Here is a 21,884-nt window from a genome sequence, read left to right as displayed (position 1 = left end):
ATCACCTCTTTGAGGCCCCTCTCCTCATCAGCAGAATGGCAGCTGATATTCCCTGGACTGGCAGTGTCACAGGCTGTTGCGCAGATCAGACACAAGCATGTAAACAGTGCACAGGGTTGGGACCGTTCTTTCATTCCTTCAAGCTTTCACCGCTGTGTTCCAGGGCGTAGCAACAGAAGCATGAGCAGATACGCTGGGCATAATGCTGCCTGCTAGCAGCTCACAGCTTAGCGGAGAGACAGATGAGAAAAAGGAATTTTCCTCCAAGGTGTTACCAGCTGTGGGAGAGGAAACAGAGAAGAGAGTTTTTGGCAACCCACTCCAATTTTGTTGTCTGGGAAATCCCACGGACAGAGGAACCTGGAGGGCTACAGTCCATGGGGTTGCAAAGAGTGGGACATGACTGAGCGACTAACACTTTCACTTCCAATGCCCTTCAAGCTCCAGTCAGGCCTTAGACCTTATCTTGTGCTGTGCATTTGACACTCCAGTGACACTCTATTTGCAGAAATTCAAGCTCTTGCACACCCTGGAACCTTCACACTGCTCAAACTCCTAGACACCTCGCTGCTCTCAGTTTAGAGGACGACTTCTCAGGGAGGTTTTCCTGACCCACGCCCATTGCCCCTGACTAAGCTCTATGCCACTGTCTCTCTACTCCTAGACTCCTAACCCCGTGAACTTCCTCCTTCTGAAAGATCTAAAGCTGAATGAATTAAAAACAGGAATTTCTTAGGCCCAGCAGAAGCAGTGAGACTTTTCTTAGATTTGAGTTTCCAGAGATTGGTGTCATAGTTCACCCTCGTGGGAAACAGTCATCTTCCCCAAAGTCTGTTTCTTAGTCCCTGGAGACACCTGACAAGTGTCTGGAGGAAAGGGTGGCTCATCTCATCAGAATAAGGGAAGACAGCATACTTGTAATTCATGGAGGGAAAGGAGAAATTGTTTTTAAGCCACATGCTTGGCATCTCAGGCAATTCCCACAGCAACCTTCAAGAGAGAAGCTGTATGATTACACATGAGGAAAGTGAAGCAGGGATGTGTCGACATTCAGAAAAAGTGAAAGTGTTAGTCACTCAGTCGTGTCTGACTCTTTACGACCCCATGGACATAGCCTCCCAGGCTCCGCTGTCCCTGGAATTTTCCAGGCAAGGTAACCCTGGAGTGGGTTGCCATTTCCTTCTCCAGGGTATCTTCCAGACCCAGGGATCAAACCTGGGCCTCCTGAAGCTGAGCTGAAAAGAGGGAGACAGCAGAGGAGACTGGGAAGAAATGGACACTGCATGAGGAGGAAGATGAAGAAAGAATGATGTCAGGAAAGTAGAGGAAGAGAGCGGGTTTCAAGAAAGAGGAAGTGGCTGGTTGCATTGAATGCCATGGAGAGGACAAGATGAGGGGATTGGGCAACAGGTAGGTCACTGGGGACCTCATTAAGAGTGCTTGACTGGGGACTTTCCTGACTGTCCAGTGGTTAAGAATCTGTGTGCCAATGCAGGGGACACAGTTTCGATCCCTGGTCCAGGAAGATTCCACATGCAAAGGAGCAACCAAGTCTGGCGCCACAGCTACTGAAGTCTGTGTGTCCTGGAGCCCGTGCTCCACAGCAAGAGAAGTCACTGCAATAAGAAGCTCAAGAACTGCAGCTAGAGACAGTCCCTGCACAGCAACGAAGACCCAACACAGCCAAAAATGAAATAAATAACTAAACTTAAAACACAAAGTTTTTAAAAGAGTGTCGGGTTGAGACTTCCCTAGTAGTCCAGTGGTTGAGACTCTGAGCTTCCACTCAGAGGCCCAGATTCAATTTCTGTTAGGGGAACTAGGATCCTATAAGCCATACTGTGCAGCAAAAAAAAAAAAAAAGAAGAGATAATATGAGAAATATGGGCAATGAATGGAGACAAAGATTTCAATAAGTTTTGCCATGGCAAAATTATTACTGTAGAGAAATACAGTATGGGGGTGGGGGGCATGGGACATCTCTAGAGTATTTGGGGGACTTCCCTGGCTGACCAGTGGTTAAGACCCTGCACTTCCACTGCAGGCAACACAAGTTCTATCTGTGATCAGGGAACCAAGATCCTGCATCACAGGGCACAGTAAAAAAAGAAAAGCGTTTTTAAGATGAGAGACCCTAGAGCATGCTTATGACTTGATGAAATAGGAAGGGAGATATTGATGATTCAGGAGAGAAAGGGGAGAATTATAGGAATGAAGAACTTGAAAGGAGAGGGGTGGTAGTTCTCTACTGCTGTGTGGAACATTGCCACAAAATGAATGGTTAGGGCTGCAGTCTCATTGAAGGCTGGACTGAGGAAGGATCTGCTTCCAAGCTCATGTTGATCTTGGGTAGCCTTGGCCTGCAGTGATTTGAAGTAAGGCTTCAGTTCCTGGCCAGAGATTGAGGTTGGGTAGGGGTGATGAGAGCACCAAATCCCAGCCACCAGATCAGTGGTCAGTGACAAGGCCCTGGCCCTTTTGCTTTGCAGAAAAGAATTCCCATAAAGACAGAAAGTAGTGAAACAAGTAAAGTGTTCATTAGGAGGAAAGTGAGTATGTAGTAAGTAGTACATGTGGATAGACACATGGATGGACTCAAGAGAAAGACAGAGTCGTGCCCTGGTGGTAGCTTTATGGGGCATTTCTTCCACGTTTCCTCTGGCCAGTCATTTTTATTTACCTGGTTCAGAGTCCATATTTGGTATAACTCAGGATCCCCCCATGTGTGCATACACATCCCTTAGCCAAGATGAATTCTACCCAGGAGGTCTATGGGTAGTTAGCATCACTTGACATCACTTCCCTTTTGACCTCCAAGGAGTCTTTCTGCACATGTGTAGTCGGAGAGGTCTCCTGACTTCAAGGATGAGAAATATGGAGTCTCTTATCTTCTGTCTGGGCAGAGCCCGACCTCCTCCCCCGATTGTCCTGCTGTTTTCATCTTGGAATATCAGTCCATAGAAACTAAACTTCAACTGTCTGCCCTGGGACCCATCAATCTCCTGCCCCAATGTGGCTGTTGGTAGCAGTCAGCCCCTCATGGGACCTCAGTCCGGTGCCTCAGCTGTTTCCTGGCTGATGGCTGTCTGCCACCCTTAGCTCCTCACCATATGGATCTTCCCACCATGGTTGCTTGCTTCCCCAAAGCAGGTGAGGGAAAGCGAGGCTATTAAAATCTTGTCTAATATAGTCACACATGTAATCACATGTACCCATCACCTCTGCTGAATTCTGTTGGTTAGAAGCAAGTCATGGGTCTCTCCCATACACAAGGGGTGGGAAGGAGAGTACACAAAGATGTGGACATCAGGGGATGGGGGTCATGGGGGTCCCCTTAGGAGTCTGTCTGCCACGAGTGTTCCCCAGGTGTACTCCCAGTACCTCAAAATATTAACAACAGTAAAAATAATACATGCTTGGGCTTCCCTGGTGGCTCAGTGGTAAAGAATCCGCCTGCAATACAGGAGACTTAAGAGATCCAGGTTCGATCCCTGGGTTGGGAAGATCTCCTGGAGGAGGGCATGGCACCCCACTCCAGTATTCTTGCCTGGAGTATCTCATGGACAGAGGAGCCTTGTGGGCTTCAGTCCATAGGGTCACAAAGAGTTGGACACAACTGAAGTGAGTGAGGTCAGCATAGCATATCTACATGCTAGGCACTCAGCATTTGCAGCACATGTACATGTATCAGCCCACTGAACCCCACAACCACCCCACAAAACCACCCCACAGCTATGATGCAAATAAGGAAACTAAGACAACAAAAGATTCAAGGACTTCCCTGGTAGTCCAGTGGCTAAGACTGTGGACTCTCAATGCAGGGGTCATGGAGCCAAAAGTGAAAAATATATAAGTAAGTAAATCTTAAAACAACAGCAACAACAAAGATACCACGTGCTAAGACCCGGTGCAGCCAAATTAATTTAAAACAAAATAAGAGATTCAGTTACTTGCCCAAGTTGTATTAAGGGTGAAGTTGGAAACAGGATTTGAATCCAGTTCTAATAGAGACAGAGATTCTGTTTCTCAGATGGCCTCTGCAGACCCTGGAGTATAAGAGGGGTGCCACTGAAAGTCAGGATAAACAGTGTTGCTCCTCCAGGCACACTCATGAACTAAAGTGATCGATCACCAGTGGCCCAGGGTCTAGAGTGAGAGGTGGCGGATAGCTGACCATGCACGGTCCCTGCTTCTGCTTCAGCAGGTCTAGGTAAGGATCTTGGGATATGTGGGTGAATCTTTGGAACACTTTTGCTTGAAAAGTATGCCCTTTTATGTCAATGTCTACGCTGAGATGAAGTTTATTTTATTTTCTATTGAAACACCCCCCAGATAGTAGAAATGGTGTGCAAAATTTGTAGCACTTTTTTTTTTTTTTTGGCCACACTGTGTAGCTTGCAGGATCTTTGTTCCCCAACCAGGGATTGAACCATGGCAGTGAAAGCACAGAGTCCTAACTCTGGACTGCCAGAGCATTCCCGCAGCACGTCTTTAAAGACCCGAATTTTCAGTGGATGGCCGCTCATCCCAAAGTCCCAGGATAAGGGGTTGATGTTACCTTCTTCTGCCACTAGGGTTTGAGAAAGTCTGCGTTTACACTGAAAGATGCTGCCCAGAAATGAAAGTGTCCAGGGGATACCCCAACAGCCAGGACATGGTGGGATGGAACTGGACTTTCTAGGACAAGGTGAGGCAAACAGCAGGATTTCTTTCTGGGAATTTCACCTGATTTATGAAAATGGTAGTTAACAACTGTATGATCTGAATCATTTCCAGACATCACCAACTCACCTCCTGACCTTCAGGAATGATGGCCAACTTATCAAAATTTTACCCAGTAAGTGAAATACTTTAGTTTCATAAGACCTGTTTCCCCAAGCCTGAGAGGTAGGAGAGAGTCAGGAGAAAAGAGGGCAAAATCATAGATTTTTGGTTCAGACTGACAGACCAGCTTTTAATTCTGGCTTGGCCACTTCAAATTGGCTGTGTGACTATGAGAAAATTACCTCTCTGAGCCTTTTTGAGAAGGTTTTTTTTTTTTTTTTTGATTGCACTGGGTCTTCATTGCTTGTGGGCTTTTATCTAGTTGCAGCAAGTGGGGGCTACCCTCTGCTTGCCATGCGAGGTCTTATTTCAGTTGCTTGTCTTACTGTGGAGCACGAAACTTAGGGTGAGTAGGCTTCAGGATTTGCCACATGTGGGCTCAGTAGTTGTGGCCCACTGGCTTAATTGCCCCAAGGCATATGGGATCTTCCTGCAAGAGGGATCGAACACGAATCTCCTGCACTGGCAGGCAGATTCTTTACCAGTGAGACACCAGGGGAGCCCCTGTGAGTCTTTTTTTTAAATTTATTAAATTATTTGTTTTTAAATGATGTAAAGATGAATATTTTTAATGATAAAAAGTACAATTCACAAAAAAGATAGACATCATAAACCATCAAAACCAGGGCTTCCCTAGTAGGTCAGCTGGTAAAGAATCCGCCTGGAATGCAGGAGACCTGGGTTTGATTCCTGGGTTGGGAAGATCCCCTGGAGAAGGGAACAGCTACCCACTCCAGTATTCTACCCTGGAAAATTCCATGGACTAGTCCATGGGGTCACAAAGAGTCAGACATGACTGAGCAACTTTCACTTAGACATTTAACAACAAAGAAACAAAGATACATAAAGCAAAAATCAGAAGAAATGTATATATAATCATAGACATATTAACATTTCTCTGAGAATATTTTATCAAGTGCAGAAAAATAAAAATAGGAGCATCTTGAATGATGTCATTAACAATTTAAATATAATAGATCTCTATTTATATTAACTTATATTAAGCTTATATCCTACACAAATATTTTAAAAATTTGTATCTCATGCATTGTTATTAGATATCTGTGGGACATTTAGAAAAGCTGGCAGAAAGATAGACATTACTAAATTTCAAAAAGTAGAATTCTTTTTTTGTGTGATTGAGTTATACATATACAATATATTATTTTTCCAATTATTTTTCATTATAGTTTATTATAAGATATTGACTATAGTTCCCTATGTTATACAACAAATCTTTGTTGCTTGTTGTATATCCTTTTTAAAGTAGAAATCTAGCATTCTATTCATACTAAGTCAAACAAGTGGAATAAAAATGTCATAAATTTTTTAGTTTGTCAAAAATTCATAAGTTTTCTAATATATACATTATACATATTATTTTTGCATACATGTATACAAGTGTTTCTACTATGCTTGAGAAAGGCTTGAGAAAGAATATATAAAAAAAAAGAAGAGATGGAGAAATTGGAAAACAAACTAAATGGAGTGGGACGACTGAATATAAAATAGAAAAAGTGAAACAAACTAGAGAAAAGTAAAAGATCCTCACATAGTCCAGTTGTTTTAAACAGGGCTGCTCATTAGAAGCATATCTGTAGCTTTGGAGAAAAAAAAGCAATACCTGGACATTTGTATTTCTCAAAACATTCCAAGATAATTCTGATATGCATCTAGATTTTAAAAAGTGATTACAGGTTTTCCTATTAAATGATAGTTTTGGTGATATATAAATCTATTATTTTTCTGTTGACTAATCATTATACTGTGGTATTAAGTGAGTAATAGTTATATAATCATAACAGTGACAAATGTTCATCAGTTTTCACAATCAACAGCCAGACAAAAAATAAAAGATAATTACAGTTGCAAGCCGTAATGGGAACATGATTAACCTAACAATATAAAATAATTACATACAATCTGAGGGGTCAGGCAGAGTGATGCAGTAAGTGGAAGTGCCTACATGCATATGTTTTCATCTGCTTAGTCAGTCTATGCTTCTTGGTTGGTGCATTTAATCCATTTACATTTAAGATAGTTATCAATATGTATGATCCTATTACCAGTTTCTTAATTGGTTTGGGTTTTTTTCTGTAGGTAGGTCTTTTCCTTCTCTTATTTTCTGCCTAGAGAAGTTCCTTTAGCATTTGGTGTAAAGCTGATTTGGTGGTGCTGAATTCTCTTAACTTTTGCTTGTCTGGAAAGTTTTTGATTTCTCCATCAAATCTGAAGGAGAGTCTTGCTGGATAGAGTATTCTTACTTGAAGTTTCTTCCCTTTCATCACTTTAAATATATCATGCCATTCCCTTCTGGCTTGTAGCGTTTGTGTTGAGAAATGCGCAGATAACCTGATGGTAGTTACCTTGTATGTTATTTGTTGTTTTTCCTTTGTTGCTTTTAATATTTTATCTCTGTCTACCTTTGATAGATGGACCTTTGTTGGCAAAGTAATGTGGGGCTCAGAACCTTCACAACAGTGCGAGGACGTCTTGGTATTACTGTTCTCCAGTTTGTGGGTCACCCAGCTGGCAGGAATGGGATTTGATTTTGTTGTGATTGTGCCCCTCCTACCGTCTCGCTGTGGCTTCTTCTTTCTCTTTGGACGTGGAGTATCTTTTTTTGGTGGGTTCCAGTGTCTTTCTGTCGATGGTTGTTCAACAGCTAGTTGTGATTTTGGTGCTCTTGCAGGAGGAGATGAGCACACATCCGTCTACTCTGCCATCTTTTACCAGAATCCCCCGAGCCTGTTTGTAGACATAGGAAGAAGATAGGAATGCACCTCATTTATCACATCAGTTCTAACCTTCTAGTAGCAAACAAATATTTACAGAGAGAGTCCTAAAGGGTGGGATGAGAAATGAGAGCGTGAAAGCCCAGGTCTTTGATGGAGAAGGGGAGCTCAGAAAGAGCAGGCCAATAAAGCAGAGCTTAGATGGCTAGGCTTTCACATACACCAAAGGTCTCAAAAGGAGATCTACTGTCCCTGGAAATTTGAATTTGGACATTTGTAGAGGCATTTTTGTTTATCACATTGATAGGAGCTCTTCTGGTCCTTAGTAGACAGGGGCCAGCAGTGCTAGGCATTCTTCAATGTTCAAGACAGTCCCACATTACTGAGAAGGGTTCCATGTCCTGCACAGCTTTCTAATGTGCCACTGATTATTTCTGTTAGGGTTCACAAAGGGCTCATACCATGTAGTTAAAAATGGCCCATTGTGGTGACCTGCAAACAAGGGATGAAGTCACAGTGGCCACATTGCTCTGGTGGGCATCCTGTTTTTTCCTTAAGGAGATATCCTGTTTTTCCCTGCTGGTGCCAGTTTCTCAAGACTACATGCCCACCCAACCGTGAGACCCCTTCGACTATGTGACCACAAGACCCCAGCTGTGGGCTAAAGATAAACTGAGGCCCCCTCCCTCCAGGGCACAATTTCCCATCGATAGGATATAAGAAGGGTTGGCTGTAAAAAGAGAGCACTGGTTTTTCTCTAAAGCCAGTCACTTTCTTTCTTTCTTCCTATAATAAATCTTTCTCTGCCTGAATGCCCGGCTTGCTCTCTTTTTCTTCGCACTCGCCTTACAATTTCTAAAAGAGGAAAAATCTGTTTATAGTTATCTGCACCAAGAACCCTTAACTCTGTTGTATATGTAAACAGTTTTCCAGGAAGTCTACTAAAATTAAAATCCAGGGGAGAATTTTCTTTGTATGAGTTCAGATCTTTATGAAGGATATTCACCATTTCAGAAGATCACGTCTTTACAGATCAGTATTTAGGGTGATCTCTGTTCACAGTGGGCTTCCCAGGTGGCACTAAGTGGTAAAGAACCCACCTGCCAATGCATGAGACATAAGAGATGCAGGTTCGACCCCTCAGTTGGGAGGATCACTTAGAGGAGGAAATGGCAACCCACTCCAGTATTCTTACCTGGAAAATCCCGTCGACAGGGGAGCCTGGTGGGCTCCAGTCCCTGAGGCTCCAAACGAGTCAGACACGACCTAGCGATTAAACCACCACAGTTCATAATAATCACTTTGTTACAGCTTTCAGTGTGATCCTGACTGAGCATGTCCATGTGGAACTGCAGATTTATTTAGTATAAACTGCTTTCATTTTCTTTTTCCTTGACTTTAAAATTATGTTGGTAGGTAGGATATTATCCATGAACTTCATCTCATTCATTTGACAACTATTGATGGAGTGCACAACCATTGATCAGGCACAATCCAGATGCTGGGGATGTAAAGAGGGCATTGCAAAATATTTACTGTTAAAACGGTGTGTTGGACCTGATAGAGGTGAGATCCACTGATAGGCCCATCTAGGTTTTAATCCTAATTCCACCACAGTCTACTATTATGTAATCTGGTGTCATGTCAGCCTGAGCATGAGTTGGAAAAGAATTTCCAGACACAGAATATTTCAGAAAGGAGTGAGTTTATTAAGAACAAAGAGCAGAGAGAATGTGGGCGCTGCAGGCACAGTGGGCTGACCTCCTGCCTGGCCAGGGAGAGCCAGCCGGATGCTGTTGGAACAATGGGCCGGCTCAAGGGGGATCCGGTACTTTTCTTGGGCTAGTAGCCAATTTTTATAGCCTCAAGACAAAGGAAATTCCTGCTGGAAGGGTGGCATTAGGTGATTGGTTAGGGTGCTCTAAGGTGAATCCTCGGATGGGCATTTTTGCCTAATTTAGGGTCATGAAGCTGGCTGGTAAGGCTCGGGGGGACTTTTGGCAACGGTTACAGTGGGGCTCGGTCAGTTCTGGAAGTGACTTTGGTTTTGGGCTCTGCGTCTGTAGCCTTGGTACAGGCCTTGCACCTGTGCCCTTGGTACGGGACTCCATACCTGGCACACGTCTTTGCCCCGCTCTGAGCCTCCTTGCATTGATGCGTTTAGATTACCTAAGATCATGCAGTTCCTCCTATCTGCTCACTGAATGGCAGCTGTGGTGGACATTATTATGTTGACTGATTCCTTCCATGGGGTCGCTAAGAGTCAGACACGACTGAGTGATTTCACTTTGACTTTTCACTTTCATGCATTGGAGAAGGAAATGGCAACCCACTCCAGAGTTCTTGCCTGGAGAATCCCAGGGACGGGGGAGCCTGGTGGGCTGCCGTCTATGGGGTCGCACAGAGTCGGACACGACTGAAGCGACTTAGCAGCAGCAGCAGCAGCAGCAAAGAGGTGCGGTGAGGCTAGTTTCTGAGGCTACTGCCTGTGTGGTCTTATCGCTTTCTCCATCGAGAAAGGTAACCGGAAGTCCTGAGTTCATGGCTGTTGCGACTTATTATCGCCACACGATGGCGCTGTTGAAGCTCGATCCTGGCCACTCCCAGGGCGTCCACAGAGCAGAGCCCCCTTCAGGGTCAGGAATGGACTCGGTGTCCAGCTGCTAGGAATATCGCCCTCCGCTGTCAGCCCCTCGAGGACTGCCTCGGCTGCCGAGTCATGCCCACTTCCTCAGGCAGCTGCATCTAATGACAAATCTGAAGGGTCATCCCAGCTTCAGAGCTCCCTGCTGGGTGGGAAGAGGTGTCCCTTGAGATTGCAGGGCAGCGAAAACTCTCCCGCGGCCCAGCCTCGCCTCCTTCCCTTCTCTTCTCCGGCTGTTTCCTCAGAGTGCTCCCAGCAGACTTCCCGCCCGCCAGCCACCCTCTCCAAATCTGCTCCCCAGGGAACACAACCTAACCGGCACCGTCCACTTAGAATAAAATCTCATCTCCATAAGGCTGGGCATCACCTGGTCCCTGTCCCCCATCTGAACTCACCTCTTGCTCTCTCGCTGCCCCTCACTAAGCCCCCGCCACAATGATCCTCTTCCTGGCCACAGGTCAAGTGATCTTCAAGTTCAGGGCTTTTGCACTGGCTGTTCTTTCCGCCTGGAGAGACTCCGCCTGCTCTGTAGGGGGCAGGTTCCTACCCAGCGGTACAGTCAGCCTAAACACTGCTTCTTCGGAGTAAGGACCCTCCCGCTCCCTCAAAGCACTATATTTGTCAGCACCCAACACATTCTGCCCTTATTCTGCTTATTCCCACTGGGCTGTATAAACTTCTGAGAGCAGGGACCTTGACTGTCTCATTCCAGTGTTTCTAGCCCTGACATGCCTGAACCTCAGGGCCATTTTCTCCCCCTAGACACCAGAGACTTCTAAGCTCTTCAGAGGCTGTGAAAATGTTGAGTCTGGAAAAAAACTTTTATTGGGTCCAAAAAAAATTTTTTAATGAAATTTGCTACATATTTAATTAAATGCCTAAAGTCATCTCATTGACTTTATTATTAAATTCAGTATTCACAAAAATTTTGGTACAACTGAGAAGGATTTATGAGTTAGACTTTCTCACCCCAAGCCCATCTGGTGTATACAGGATGATTACTTAAAAACATCACAGTAAATCATAATTTTTTTATTTTTATTTTTTAAAGAGCTTTGGGTGTTTTTTTTTCACTATTTTTGTTCCTTTTAAAAAATTTTTTTCTGTGTGTCTGTTAGTCGTTCAGTTGTGTCTGACTCTTTGTGACCCCACGGACTGTAGCTCGCCAGGCTCCTCTGCCCATGGGATCCTCCAGGCAAAAATACTGGAGTGGGCTGCCATTTCCTTCTCCAGGGGATCTTCCCAATCCAGGAATCGAACCCGGGTCTCCCTTACTGCACACAGATTCTTTACTGTCTGTGCCACCAGGAAAGCCCCTCAAATCATAATTTAAACGAGTTACATGAAGTAACCTGTGGGGTGTCTTCCACTTCCTCGATAGAGTCCATGGATGCACAAGTTCTAAAATTTTATCTATCACTTACTAACTATACTATTCAGTAGGACTCTGCTGATGAATACTATGGAATAAAGCCCACGCTGGACCTGGCCCTCCCTCCCCCTCCAACCTCACTCCCTTCCAGGCTTTTTAAAGGCTGGTTAATGCCAAAGTGCTGTAGTTCTCCCACATACACTAAGCTCCTCTCCCATACTTCTGCTCATGCTGGGCTTAGAAAGTTCTCCTCTTCTCCTCTGCCACCTCGTGCCTGATGACTCCCACTCAACCTTCTAGACTTTAGACTGCTTGAGTGCGGCATCCTCCAGGAAGCTCTCTCTGATCACCCTCCCCCTGCTTCCTCCTTTCCTGGGCTCTGTGGGATATTCCTTTTGTGGGCTCCCACTGTACCCTTCACATGCCATATCACTGAAATTATCTTCCTTAGTAAACCTTAAATTCCTCAGCAACAGGGACTGGTTCTCTTTGGTTTCCTCTGGCTCTGCCCTCCCCACTACACCCCCCATCCCACCCCCTAAACTGTGTCTGGCACTTGGGAGGAGTTCAGTGAAAGTACTCTGGGCCTGGAAGAAGAATATGTGGCCTCAGAGTCACTGCTGGGAATCAAGTGGGTTGTGCCCAAGGCCTGATTTCCCCCAGGTACAAATGACGATGAAAGCCAAGAATGTGATCATATTCAGCTTCTTCCCAAGGGCCTCAACTGGGCAGACTTGTTTTTGGTTATTTGTGATGAGAAACAGTAAAATGCTTAAGAGCATGTACTTGGTGTCAGACGTCTGGGTCAGAATCGAGACTCTGAAATGTTCCTAGTGGTGTGACTCGAGCAGGTTACATAATTACTTGTGCCTCAGTTTCCTCATCTGGACCTCATTCTATGAGGACTAAATGAATTACTGCGTGAAAAGTGTTTAGAATGGAGCCTGGCACTTAATGATCACTATATAGTATTAGCTCGGAGAAGGCAATGGCACCCCCACTCCAGTACTCTTGCCTGGAAAATCCCATAGACAGAGCAGCCTGGTAGGCTGCAGTCCATGGGGTCGCTACTAGTCGGACACGACTGAGCAATTTCACCTTCACTTTTCACTTTCATGTATTGGAGAAGGAAATGGCAACCCACTCCAGTATTCTTGCCTGGAGAATCCCAGAGACGGGGGAGCCTGGTGGGCTGCCACCCATGGGGTCACACAGAGTCGGACACGACTGAAGTGACTCAGCAGCAGCATATACTATTAGCTAGTGTGATTAAAATGGCCTTTTAAAATAAGTTTTAAACGTGAGTCACTTTCAGGACTTCGCTGGTGGTCCAGTGGTTAAGACTCCACACTGCTACTGCAGGGGGCTCAGGTTCAATCCCTGATGGGGAATTAAGACCCACCTGCCAGTTGGCTCAGCCAGAAGGAAAGTGAGTCAATATACTCACATAAGACATAGACAACAGATTGTGGTTGTCAAGGGTGAAGGAGGGCGGGGGAGGGGAGGATTGGAAGTTTGGAATTTGCAGCTGCAAACTAGTGTATATAGGATGGATAAACAACAAAGTACTTGCAGCACACGGAACTATATTCAATATCATGGTGAACTCTCAAGGGGAAGAATCTGAATATATATATGTATAACTGAGTCACTTTGCTGTACAGCAGAAATTAACATAACATTGTATATCAAAAATACTTCAATAAAAATTTTTTTTTCAGTGAGTCAATATAAAGAAAATTGTTTGGGGCCTTCCCTGACAGTCCAATGGCTAAGACTCCTTGCTCCGAATGCAGGGAGCATGGTTTCAATCCCTTGTCAAAAAACTAAGATCCTGCATACCCACAGTGTGGCCAAAAAAAAAAAAAAAAAATCATTTGGCAGACAACAGTACAAGGAAGAGGTGGACCAAACACAGAAACCCCAAGACCAAGAGGGGTGGGACTGTAGGCTTAGTGGAATCAGAAGTACATGGGCCCAAATCCAGCTTCCATCAGCACCTGTGAACCATCAGAACTTGGCTCCGGCCTGTGGGTCTCAGCTTCCCAGAGTGACAGGGTCCCCCCAAGCCTGTCAGCTTGTCCGGCAGCTGGATGACCAATGTGCAGAGCTGCAGACTGTTTTTAAGTTGCAGTTTTGCCTCTGGCTTTGCCCTTGACATTTTATAAGCAAACAAGCTGGTCAACCAACCCTTCCCCCATATTTACTGCCCTTGCCCAGCCCCTGCCCACCCCCCGACTCAAGTCTCGCTGTCTCTGCCTCCATCCCCACTGCTGTCTTTGCCCTCCCCCCATCCCTTCATGAAAAAAATACAAATAGGGCCCCCAGACCCTTTCTGGGGTTTTCATGATGTCCAAACCAATTTTGGTAATACTGACAACATGTTATCTGCCTTTTCTCCCCTGTCTCCTGAGTAGTGTGTTTTCCACAGGCTGTGTGAAGTCCAACATTGCAACAGATGCAGCAGAAACATAAATGAAAATCTGTCTGTCTCCTCTTAAGCCAGACACTCAGAAGATTTGCAAGATAGTAAAATAGCCACCCTTCACTACTTAAAGTCATTTTTCATAAAATATATTATCTCTGTAAATGTATAATGGGATTCCTGTTTATTTATTTTAAAAAAAAGTTTATTAATTTATCTGGCTGTGTCGGGTCTCAGCTGCGGCGTGCAGGCTTCTCTAGTTCCTTCGTTACCCTGTGGCATGTGGGATCTTAGTTCCCCAAGCAGGGATCGACCTGTGCCCCCTGCATTGGAAGGTGGATTCTTACTGACTGGATCACCAGGGAAGTCCCAGTGTTAATTTAAATAACAAATATATATAATAAATATATTATAAAATATATTCTATATATATATGTATCTATAAACATGCAAATGAATGATCCATCCCTTTAATGTAATAATAAATACAGAACATATCTGACCTTTATGGGTTTGGACCCTGGCCCTGCCTTGACAACGAAAGGGCTGCAGCAAATGATCACAGCCCAGATTTTAAAGTATTTTTCTGATGGCCTCTGGGTTTGGGGCAGGCCCAAAACTAAAACTTCCACAAAAATCCTCAGTAATTTAGAGAATTAATTTTGTCCAATTATCCTAGAGTCCAGTTTCCCCAGAGGGAGGTATCACTGCCCTCTCTTTCTTTGCAAGGTTGCCGTGAGGATTAAATGAAATAATATCCTTAAAGCACTTCAGTGTAACTCGTTCTCAACATAGTTGAGTTTGCTGGCGTGGGACCCGGAAACTCCAGCTGCATGGAGGCCTGGCACTGAGCAGGAGCCCCACTGGCAACCAGACCCTCCAGGCAAAGGACTTATTCCAGATCTGGGTTTAAGTCACAATTCTACCAGTTCAGAGGCAAGTTACATTCGACTGATTCTCAGTAGAATGACTGTAAACAGCACTTTGTAATCACTAGAACAAGGATGAATATGAATTGTTATCATTATTATTATTCTATATGTAATACTCACATATATGTAATAATGGTAATGACTGACCAAATCTATAAATAGGATCAGCAGGGAGGGATCACTAAGTCATGGGTTTAGGCCCGGAACTTTGGGAAAGTCAGTCCTAGGCCTTCAGATTCCCACATCCAGGGACTAGGATGAAAGGGCAGGATCCGAGAGGCAGTGTTTTGAGGCAGCTCCAAGAGTCTCCAGGTCTCCTGTGGCTCCTTCTCAAGCCTGTCCTGGCCTTCATGATGTCCTTTCATGTCCCCTGAGGCCCAGATATCCCAACTGTACCTGTGTGATTAGGACTATACTCTCCCCGTCCTATCTCTGTGTACTATTCCCATCCAGACGATCAGCGGCGATTTCCAAGGACTTATTCATGTGAGCTAATGTTTCCCAAAATTAACTTCCCAATGACCATAATGCCCATGAAGGAATAAAAGCATTCTTTGTATTTTTTGTAAGACCCATCCGAGCTCCCAATACACTCCTATGTACTGTGAAACTCTGAGGAACTGCAGGAATGCAGTATGTAATTGTTCCCCAAGGTTATCTGACCATGGAACCCTTTTCCCAGGACTGTCACTCAGGACTAGTTTACTTGGCACACACTTTGGGAAATGCTGCACTAAGCCTCTTGACTTCCTCCTCCTGTGTGTTTGCTTCTTAAAGGGGCTGATGCTGTAGCGCTTCAATTAGCAAACTACACCGTGAGGCAGCTGCCTGTTTTTGTAAATAAAGTTTTAATGGAGCACAGCCTGCTCATTTACTTATATTTTGTTATAATTGCTTTCACACAACAAAATCAAAGTTGAGCCTTGGGACAGAAACCATATTGTTCACTAAGCCTAAAATAGTTGGTACTGTCTGGCCCTTTAAAAAGCCTGTGGACCCCTGCTCAAGCGTTGCTCACCTGGGTTCTGTGTAACCTCTAGAGAACACACCAGCAGACCAGGAGGGAAACCATACTACAAAGGCTGAATATAGCGTATCTGCCTGGATGGCCAGTTTCATTCAAAGATAATGTTAAGCACCAATTTTGTATTAAAAAGAAAAAAACATGGACAGGGAATTCCCTGGTGGTCCAGTGGTTACGATTCAGTGCTTTCTCTGCTGGGGCCAAGATTCCTGGTAGGGGAACTAAGATCCTGCAAGCCATAAGGTGTGGCCAAAAAAAAAAAAAAGGTACATATTACACACTAGAATGCAAATCTTGCATAGATTTCAAAAATAAAAACTTTCAATTTCTCAGGCCTCTCAGGGTAGCACTGCTTTACCCTCTGCTCATAGCCTCTACCCCAATCCCTCATACCTGACCAAGATGCTTGCTTCTGTTCCTCAATTCTAAGGGTTACTTGGGTGGAAAAGTTTGAGAAGTGCTGCTTTGTTAGGAAAACAAAGTAGAAGTGCACGCATCCATATCAGCAAAGAATGAAGAGAACTTCTGGACCAGGGGCTTTTACCTTATTTGTGCAGGCAAGTGAGGCAGGCTGTGTGCAAGAGCTTTCTTACCATAACTCACAGAATCAGTGCACCAAGACAGACCTGGGTCAGACAGACCTGGGCTTGGAGCCTGGCTCTCCCAGTAACTATCTTTATGACCTTGGGTTGGTCACATTATCTGAGCCTTCATTTTCTCAGTGGTAAATAGTGATTAAAATACATGCTTCATGAGAAGTCTGAGAGATGGTGCAGAGAGAGGGTTCTGCTCACTGAACTCAGTAAGTGCTAATTCACTACTAACATGTCAGCTAAATTTCCTGAATATGTAAAGAGCTCAGAAAAATCAAGCAAAATAGTCAAAAACAATAGAAAAGTAGGGAAAGGGCTTCAGTATTTTACAATACAAACAAACAAACCAGGGCTTCTCTGGTGGTTCAGTGGTAAAAAATCTGCCAGCCAATGCAGGAGACATGGGTTCAGTCCCGGGTGCAGGAAGATCCCACATGCAAGGAACAACGAAGTCCGTGTGCCACAACTACTGAGCTTGTGCTCCAGAGCCCAAGTGGCCCAACTACTGAAGCCGAAGCACCCTAAAGCCTGTGCTCCACAACGAGAAGCCCCCACAGTGAGAAGCCTGCACTCCACGATCAGATTAGCCCCTGCTTGCCGAAACTAGAGAAACCCAGCACAGCCAAAAAATAAGCAAATTACTTAAAAGAGAAAAAATGCCTTTAAACTTAAAAAAGATGCAACTTCACTCAGAGAGAGGTGAGAACACAACTCAAATGAGATACTATTTTTTCACTCATTACATGACAAAGATGAAACTTTTTGATAATACTTCTAGTGAGAGTGGGGAATTATTACTATTGTCAGGCAGTGTGGCTGATAATGCAAATACTTACAGCCTTTGTGTGCAGCCTCAGTAATACCTATCAAAACTACAAATGCTGGGACTTTCCCAGCAGTCCAGTGGTTAAGACGCTGGCATTTCCAAAGCAGGGGGTGAGGTTGGCTCCCTGGTGGGGGAACTAAGATCCCACATGCCGCATGGCATGGCCAAATAGAAAAAATATATATATATATATACATATATATATGTATATATATATACTTAAGCTTAGATACAATTCCACTTCGAGAAACTTTAAACCATAGAAACAGCTGCACATAGTAAATAAACGAACAAGGATTTTTTTAGAGTGTTCTCTGTGTGTGTGTATGTAAGATCTTAGTTCTCTGATCAGGGATAAAACCTGCGCCCCTTGCATTGGAAGCTCAGTCTCAATCACTGGACCGCCAAAGAAGCCCATATCTTTGTTTGTAATAAGGGGCTGATCAAGCAAAATAAAAATACACACAGTAGGATACTATATAGCAACCAAAACAAATAAAGCAGCTCTATGTGTATCGATGTGGAATGAGCTTGGGGCAAGTTAGGAGAAAAATAGAAAGGGGCAAAACAGGAGACAATGCTACTGCTGGTGCAGCTGCAAACACAAACATGAACAATATATTCACGCGTGTTCATACACACGTTGGCTCTCTCTGACATTTTTCACATAATCCAACCTGCCCCCATTCCTTGTCATGACCCTTTTGACTCGTGTCTCTCTCCTCCTCCCTCTGCTCCACCAACATTGGCCACTTTGCCTTTCTGGAACACCCCAAGCAGCCGCCGGCCTTAGCTGGCAGGAACACTGTTGTCCCGGATGTCCACAGGGCTCACTTCTTCCCCTCCTTCAAGCCTCTGCTCAAATCTCCCCTTCCCGGCGAGGACTGCATAGACTACACCAGTAAAATCACACCCTTCACCCTTTGTTTCCTCTTGCCCTCGTCTTTTTTGTTTCGAGTACCTATCATCCTCCATTCTATTATTCAACGCGCTTCTGTACTGTGTTTATGGTCTAGTCTGTTTTCCCTCAGGAGAATGTAAACTTTACAAAGCGTAAGGGTCTTGGTTTTGTTCAGTGATAAAGACCCAGCATGAATACCTAGCTGGTGCTCAATAAATATCTGCTTTTGAATAAAGGAATGGAAAGATACACAAGCAACTGGCAACAGTTGTCACCACAAGGAGAACAGAGTTACTGGAGGGAAGGATGGGAAGAAGTACTTTCAGTGCACACCCTTGTGTACTTTGTACCAGGTGCTTGTATGAATTGGTAAATAAATTTAATGGATAATTTTAGCTCTGCCAACAGTGCGCTAGAACTGGAAGAAGTGACAGCCAACCCCTTTATCTGACATAGGAAGGTCCAGATGCACAGCAGTTAGGTACTCTGCCCAGGGTTACACAGGCAGGACTTAAAGCCACATCTACGAACTCCAGAGCATTAGCTCTTAGTCATCATGCCATTGAGCCTCTTGGCGTGGTGTTCTAATCAGTCAATCTAATGGCTCGTGATAGAAACGCTGAGCTGAGATGTTGCACAGGGGATGGTTTCTGTCTGTCTGACATTTCCCATTACAATGAACTCCAAGGGATGGTCCCAGTTCTTTTGATATATGAGACTTTGGCTGTAATGTGCATGGCTTGACAGAAATGGGACTACTGGGCTTGGGGCTTCTTTTAAGAGAACTTTGTGGTCAAAATACAGTGTTAATGTCAGTCCCTTGGTAGCTGGAATGCAGATTTCCTGAACCCTGCCCTCCCAGATATTTCTTTCAAAGCAGTCAAGAGGTCTGGATGAGCTGCTGTGTGTATGGGGGTGACAGAGAGATCTGAGGGCGCTTGGTCCGGTCAAAGAGTAATGGGAGTATTCCCTGGGGCTATTAAAGGATGGCCGCTGAGCTTCGTGGACAGGACCGACTGATGGGAGGCCCTTTTGGCCCGGGTTAGGTGGTGGACCCGCCGCCGCTGCTGCAGCCAGTAGAGCATCTCCACTTTGTCGTGCTTCATCTTGTCCAGGTAGCGCCGCCCCTTGAAGGTCACCGGCTCACCAAAGACTAACTCGATCTCCTCCAGGAGGGGAACCAAAGGAGCCTCCACCATACGGAGCTTCCTTTGGAGATGGCTGCGGATCTGATTCTCCTCCAGGAAGCGACTCAGGCCCACATCAGTCTTTTGGAAGAAGCGGTTAGGGTCAGAGGCTTGCCGCTCAAACCACTCCAGTCTCCCCAGCAGTATCTCCCGCAGCTGGATGGGCTGCAAGGTCCTTTCCCAGGCACTCACCAGTGCCGGCAGCTGCCTCAGGCGGGCGTTGGAGCTGTATTTGATGGCCATGTCCAGCCGGTCCTTCTCTGGAACGTCAAGCATGGACCAAACCCGCTCCAGACGCTTCTGCAGGCTCAGGATTTTGTGAGACTCTTCCAGAAGGCTGCTCTTAGTTTCTAGCCTGTGTTCCAGCACCGTGTCCCAGTCCCACTCTCCTGGCACAAAATCTGGCTCGTCGTCTTCTAGCAAGGGGGGTGGGTGTTGGATCTTTATGGATTCTTTGATAGGGGCCACGGTCTCCACAGGACCCTCCTCTTCATACATTTGGAAGATGACATGGAGGAAATCTGTCTCCTGGGTGGTGAGGTACTTAAAATAGTCACCCACAGACAAAGTGCTTTTCCACCAGTTCAGCCATCTGGCTTTGTTTGACCACCTGTCCCAGCTTTTACTTGGTTGGAGTGATGTGAAGGAGGACATCTTATCTGCATTGGACTGTAAAGCGCTTGCTTTCTGGGGATAAAGTTCAGCCAGCTTGGTGTTGATGATACGATGCTGTTTTTCTTGACGTAGGAAGGCTGAGGACAGGAAGGCTGACCAGTCTTTATTGGCTGCAGGCTCAACCAGGGGCCCCTGGTCAAAAGTGAAGTGGTTGTTAGAGACACGGCTCATCAGCTCCTTGTAGACTTCCCTGATGCTACTGCCAAAAGTGCGATCCATATCCATTTGCTCGATAAGTTTGGGTTCCAGTTCACCAGCAAGGTGGTTGTATAGCACACCGGCCCCCTCAATGTGGAAGGAATCCAAAAAGTTTCTTCCTGAGACCTGTACAGCAGCCATCTGGACCATCTGATTTCTTAGCTTCAAAGTAACAGTCACTGGCTGTGGTTCAAGCTGAGGGGGTTTAGGGGACTGGAGGCCCCGATGTTCCGAGGCCTCTTGCTCCTCAAGGCTGTTCAACATTCTCTGCAGCTCTTCTAGGTGATGGCTAGCAGCTGGGCGGTAGGTCAGGGCCCCCAGGAGTGGGGGCAGCCCTGAGTCCAGCGGTGAGTACTGAGACCACCCCAGCTGCATATTCTTCATCATCTGCTTCAGGTCCTCAGCCACCGTGTCCCCTGCCAGCTCTGGTTTGCTCTCTGCCACCAGGACCAATGGAGTTAAGGGGCGAAGACTGAGTGGAGGAAGGCCCAGCTCATCTGCCAGCCTCCAACCCTCACGTAGAGAGGGCATGGACTGGCCCCTCTGGAGCTGGGAGTAGAGGGGCAAGTGCGAGGTGGGGGGAGCCCGTCTGCGGGGAGCCACAGAGGTCCCAGGCAGTGATGCAATCTGTGAACTGAAGGTGCTTTCTCTCTTTTGCATGGAGGACAGCCAGCGCAGAGGCTTCTTCTTCAGCTGGGGAATGGACTTCAATTCCTTCACTGGATCCTTTTCAGGCTCACTGACAAGGTCTCGCGGGCGGCTGAGTTGGATGAGGTAGTTCAGGCTGAGGTTGAAATGCGGCACTTGGGTGACGCCAGTGATGTGATGCCATGGGACCTGGAAGAGCCTGTAAGCCCCAAGCCCAGCGGCGCGCAGTCTGGGCGCGGAGACTCGGGCCTGCTCTTCTTCGAGCAGGGCAAGGAAGTCAGAGAGCAGGCTACGGTAGACGTCGGGGCCGGTGAGGAAAACTGTGCAGTCCCTGGCGAGGCTGGCGGCCAAGCGGGTAAGCGTGGCTGATTCAGTGAAGACGACTGCGGAGGTCGACATGAGCTTCTGGAGGTGCAGGTAGCGTACGAAGAGCTGCTCGCAGCTGAGCAGCACGTAGATCAGGAGCCGCTTCCGTAGCCTCTGATTGTTCAGGTGACTCATGCCAAGTTCGGGGGGGGGCTCCTGCCAGCTGCACTTTATCTCGTCCAGGATGACCTCGGTGAAACGAAGCCGTACCTTGTGAGGCGCCCGCGCCTCCAGCCCGCTTTTGGTCAGCCGCTCCGCTACCTGGCGGCAGACCAACTCCGCCGTCAGCCGTGGAACCGGTAAAGGCAGTAGCATCGGGACCTCCTTCGAGAGGTGCTCCTGAGACGCTGTGCGTGTCGTCCTGCTGGGGAAGAGCGACAACGGACGCAGCAACCGGTGGTAAATCCGCTGGAATTCGGGGTCCGGCTTATACGGCTCCATCTTAAGACGAGGCGGCGCCGTCAGCGCCGGCGGCTCTAGCGGTTACTAAGGCAACGAGGAGCCGGAGGGCCCAAGTGCGCCTGCGCAATCCCT

The 21,884-nt window shown here is 46.1% G+C and overlaps 1 protein-coding gene across 1 annotated transcript; it reads right to left on the bottom strand.

The window, feature by feature from the left end:
• Nucleotides 1-19,223: 19,223 nt before the first annotated feature.
• On the bottom strand, nt 19,224-21,791 carry CCDC87 (coiled-coil domain containing 87). Its single transcript, XM_068976054.1, has one exon. It carries the CDS (start codon nt 21,789-21,791, stop codon nt 19,224-19,226), a length of 2,568 nt encoding a protein of 855 aa, XP_068832155.1.
• Nucleotides 21,792-21,884: the final 93 nt, after the last annotated feature.

The sequence above is a fragment of the Capricornis sumatraensis genome, chromosome 8 (assembly GCF_032405125.1).
Source record: "Capricornis sumatraensis isolate serow.1 chromosome 8, serow.2, whole genome shotgun sequence".
NCBI lineage: Eukaryota > Metazoa > Chordata > Mammalia > Artiodactyla > Bovidae > Capricornis > Capricornis sumatraensis.
Note: the sequence above shows the minus strand (reverse complement) of the source record. Positions and strands in the feature narration are given on the sequence as shown.